The following is a 4,755-nucleotide window of genomic DNA, read 5'->3' as shown; positions in this document are numbered from 1 at the left end:
CTGCCCTGGGCTGTTGGGCCAAGGGCACAGCAGGGAGGCACAGGCTTCACTCCCAACACAGCCACCTCCCTCTTCTCCAATAAAGGATGTCTCTTCCACATCTTTTTTTTTGGCCGGGGCTGGGTTTGAACCCACTACCTCTGGCATATGGGGCTGGCACCCTACTCCTTTGAGCCATAGGCACCACCCTGTTCCACATCTTTTAAATTCTGAATTATTAATCCTTAAGTCAAAAAATGCGGAGTCAAATTTCCTTCACAGAAGCAATGATTTTATTCCATTTGAGAAAAGTAAAGGATATAGACATTCATACTTTGACTGGCAAAGTGATTTTTTCCCATGGGAACCTATACCGTGTCTGGTGAAATCACTGTGGCAGAGGTTAGAGAATCCTGTGGCCCTCAATGGCAGAGTGAGCTGGGCAGCAAGAGCTCTTTCCAAGAATGCAGACTTGGAGAATGCAGGTGTCCACAGCCTGGGAAGGCTCCTAGAGTGGCACTGGGCAATGGCCCTGGCTGTTCAGCTTAAGACATGGCTGCACACAGCTCCGAAGCACAATACAGCTGCTGCTCCTTTAATAGTACAGCAGTTTGAATTTGGGCTTTTTCAGTTCTAGAAATGGCATCGTCTCAAAAACGCTGATGAGGCAAATATGAGGTAGGGCTCATTACAACTGTAATTTGTCACTCTTTAAAACAGGGTAACACCAAGACTATTCCACAGCACTTTTGCCAGGGACACACAGCACGTTACTTCCTAGAGCCAGTCCCCCCTCAAGCAGGTGGGAAACTACTATAGCCAGGCACCCCATGCCTATCCCAGAGGCTCCCACACTACAGGTCCCTTGGCTGAGGCCACCCCTTCCCCCAAAGCACATCCAACATGGGGGCCCAGACAGGAATGCCATGAAGACACTCTCAGCCAGCCCACTAAGTCTTCAAGAAACAGCCCCGTGTTACATGTAAATGGCTCTTGCTGCACCTTCCTGGCTGAGGGCCTGGTGTTTTAGGTCATGCAGCCTTGCATTAGGAGAGGCCCCTCTCCAGGGCCCATGTGATTGAGACACTGTGGTGACTTCTGCGACATGTCCATCTGTCCCAGTAAATGAAATCTAGCAGCTTTAGAAGGCTGATGACAGCTGACATACACAAGAACCAACTGCTAAAACTGGGCTGATTCTTGAAAAACAACAGCTTAGTTCCCTGTGTGAGTGGTCTGACTGAACTGGATGTCTGAAGAGGTGACAGTTGGCACTGGAATCACTAGTCTGGGGGCTTGCCCTTGAATTGTACCCACTGCCATCGAGCCATTGGGGACAAAAGTTGTGTTCAAGTTACTAGGGGTCTCACTAGTAGCTTGTATTTTAAAATAAATTAAATAAAAGACTGGCAAAACAACCCCAATTAGGAGCATGATGAAAACAGCATTCCACCACTGAATTCCACAATCTGCACCACTTATCCGTGTCTTTGCAGGAGGTGGGAGCAGCAGCAGATCAGAGGTCTCCACGTAGCAACTTTCTTGCAAAAACATTTCTGACTGCACTGCACGCTCAATGTTCTGGTCAATTCCTTTAAAGAAATCTGTCAGTCGCTTGGGTTGGGCATCAAAGTCTGCAGCTTCTCTGTCTGGATCGGGCAGTTCCATGATCACTTTGGTTTCTGAAGATGGGTTCGGGAGGGGTTTCAATTCTTTGTGGGTCTCTGTTAGGATTCCATGGTTTTTCACTGGAATCTTAATAGATTTCAAAGCAAATAAGTCCTGTTCTCTGATGAAGTTGTTGACTTTCTTGATATCTGCAACCTGGGAAAGCCAGGAAGACAATCCTAAGATATATAAAGCTCCTTAAAATTAGTATCCAGAAAGTGGCTCTTAACTTTTCTGGGTGATGATCCAAGCTCACTTTTAAGAATCTGACAAAGACTGGAAAATTGCATCTACACACAGAATTAGTTTAGGCTAAAGATATGTAGTTTAATAATCAAAATTTCCTATAGATTTACAGGTTTGAATAATATAAGATCAGCTTTGGCAAATAGATTTATTTTTAACTGTTTAAAGTGTGGCTGCAACAAATGCTTCTAGGTAAGACACAATCATGGCACTAAAATAAACACTTGTAGCCCTTTTACTTCTTTTAACTTTAGAGGAAATAGTGCCCCCATCTGCCCAGCTTCCCTCTCCTACCAGAACCAAAATAAGTAGTGGGTAGACATTAGCATTTGCCAAATGAAAAGCCTCAACCGGCTCTGTTGACACATTCTGAATCTACTTTGCCTGTAAAAAGTTTTGAGAAATGTGCCCTCAGGATTTTCTTTCCCATCATGTGAGATGTATAAACTTACTTTTTAAATAAAAGTCTGTGCTTAGTTTACTTTGAAGATTTCACAACACTTTTTAGTCATTAGAAACACGTGGGGAATCAAGAATCAAGTTGGAAGCTATGTGCTGAGATCTTCTATTTCAACATCAGAAGAAACAAACACTGCTATGAGTCTTACCAGGTAACAAAGTTCATGGCAAACTCCTCTATAATCAAACATGAAAATTTAAAACATGGGGGAAATGTAAGTTAAAAGGTAAATCTCTCTCCAGCTAATGTTTGAAAACTTTCCAAAAATATCAGAGATGGACTCTAATGTTTTAACTTGAAAGTACACTTAAACTGGAAAATAACTACAGCCACAAACCTTTAAAAAGAGCCTCATTGTAATCAATAATTTCCACTATTTTAAATATTTAGCAGCTGCTTTAATTACCTAATTCAAATGAGATAGGGGACATTTTTAATTTATTGTGTCCTCAAAATAATGCATGAGAGTCTTCGCCCCTAATAAATTTAGAGAAAATTTATTTACTTCAAATAGGAACACTGATCACTTATCAGAGGTATTATGTATTCTATATGGTATTATCCATTTCATGAAGCCTATACCATCTATTCTGGTCTTTGTGAGGCAAGACATTTGCAGCCAATGTTCTATAAACCATACGCTCTGTCTAGAGTGCTGATTATAAGAGTCAAATATAAATGTCAATATAATTTAAAGACCACTATGTGTTCTTGGAAACCTATATATTTCCCTGGCAAAGACTGCAATACCTCACATGCTGTCCTTAGCTATTTGGACCTTGGTAGATAAATAACAGATACTTTAAGGAAGAAAAGGATTTTCTTATTAAATAGCTTACATTGTGCCTTAGAGAAGCCCATAGAAATCTGTAGCACAGTGTTAGCAAAATGACAAATAATTTTGATCTAGGAGAAAATGTAGCAATTCTATAAATACTTTCCTACTTACTTTGTCATTCTTAATCACTCTGAATGCTAAAAACATAATTAAAGAGAAAAACAGGGTTATATAGAGATACAGCACACAAAAGCTAGGTCATGCAGTTCTAAAGAAGGTAAATCTCCTAGTTACTAGATAAGCTGCTACCAAGAAAAGTTTCAGAAAAATAAAAGGAACAAGAGACACTAGCATGCCAAAGAAATCTTGGGTAAATCTGCCTGGTATCACTGTCCCTATGAGATCTAAAATAAAATGTGCTCAAAAGAAAAAAGAAGGGGTTTTAGAATTTCAGTGTGGAGAAATGAGGAAGAGTAGAGGTACTCTGCAGGGAGGGAAATGCACCTACAGGTCCTGCCATGGGCCTTCCACCTGCGGCTAAGGAGAGGAGTCCTCTACTGCTACCACAGGCCTCCCTTTCCAGGGCAGGAAGGGCAGTGGGGCCTCCCACTCTGCAGAGCAGTGGAGGGGTGTCTTACTTTGCAGCCATACTGCAGAGCCAGCTTGTTGAGGCTGTCCCCCTGGGCCAAGTCCCGCTGCAGTAGCACCACTTCGCCTGCTCCCAGCTGGTGAGGATGGTGGGTACCGCTCTTCTGGCGTTCCTTGCCCCTGGGTCTCAGAACCACAGGGTGCACCTCTTCCTCAGAGGAGTCCCCGGAGTCCCCACTGCCATTCTTAAACATGTAAACATGGCTAGTTGGAGTCTTGCAGACAACAGCTGGGCCTTGGAAGGTCTTGGTTAATGCTTCCATCTGCCTCATTTTCTTAACTAAAAACCAAACCCCAGGGTCAATTCCACATAAGGCACAGTTGCCCCTTTATGGCCTCATTAAAGAGAAATGTCTTGGGCAGCACCTGTGGCTCAAGGAGTGGGGCGCTGGCCCCATATACCGGAGGTGGCGGGTTTAAACCCCAGTCCTGGCCAAAACTGCAAAAAGAAAAAAAAAAAAGAGAGAGAGAGAGAAATGTTTTATTAGAGGATATTCCTTTTCCTAATCATTGCAAATCCTAAACAAATATCAGTACAAAAAAAGAATACAGCTCATGCTGGCTAAGACGGAAGGAGATAGGCAACATGTCCTTTTGTTCTAATTGCATACTGTTTGTTCAGAAAACAAAAGAATCCCATTTCTGGCCATGTGTGGTGGCTCATGCCTATAATCCTTGCATTTTGGGAGGTTGAGGAAGGTAGATGGTTTGAGCTCACACGTTTGAGACCAGTCTGAGCAAAAAGCGAGACCCTCGTCTCTATGAAAAATAGGAAAACTGAGGCAAGAGGATCACTTGAGCCCAAGAGTTGCAGGTTGCTGTCAGCTATGATGTCATTGCACTCTACCCTGAGCAACAGCTTGAGATTCTGTCTCAAAAAAAAAAAAAAATCCCATTTCTGGTGCCGCCCATAGCTTAGTGGCTAAGGTGCCAGCCACATATATCCAGGCTAACAGGTTCGAATCCAGCACAGGCC

The 4,755-nt window shown here is 42.9% G+C and overlaps 1 protein-coding gene across 1 annotated transcript; it reads right to left on the bottom strand.

Annotated features, from left to right (window-relative positions):
* Nucleotides 1-262: 262 nt before the first annotated feature.
* On the bottom strand, nt 263-4,164 carry LYSMD4 (LysM domain containing 4). The gene is made up of 2 exons (XM_012804446.2): nt 3,770-4,164; nt 263-1,803 (listed from the first exon to the last, which is right to left on the bottom strand). Exons 1-2 carry the CDS (start codon nt 4,049-4,051, stop codon nt 1,195-1,197), a joined length of 891 nt encoding a protein of 296 aa, XP_012659900.1. The 5' UTR covers nt 4,052-4,164; the 3' UTR covers nt 263-1,194.
* Between the last annotated feature and the right edge of the window lie 591 nt (nt 4,165-4,755).

Source organism: Otolemur garnettii, unplaced genomic scaffold (assembly GCF_000181295.1).
Source record: "Otolemur garnettii isolate 467f Iridium unplaced genomic scaffold, OtoGar3 scaffold00029, whole genome shotgun sequence".
Classification (NCBI taxonomy): Eukaryota; Metazoa; Chordata; class Mammalia; order Primates; family Galagidae; genus Otolemur; species Otolemur garnettii.
The sequence above is the reverse complement of the archived record's forward strand: the minus strand, read 5'-3'. Positions and strand labels throughout refer to the sequence as shown.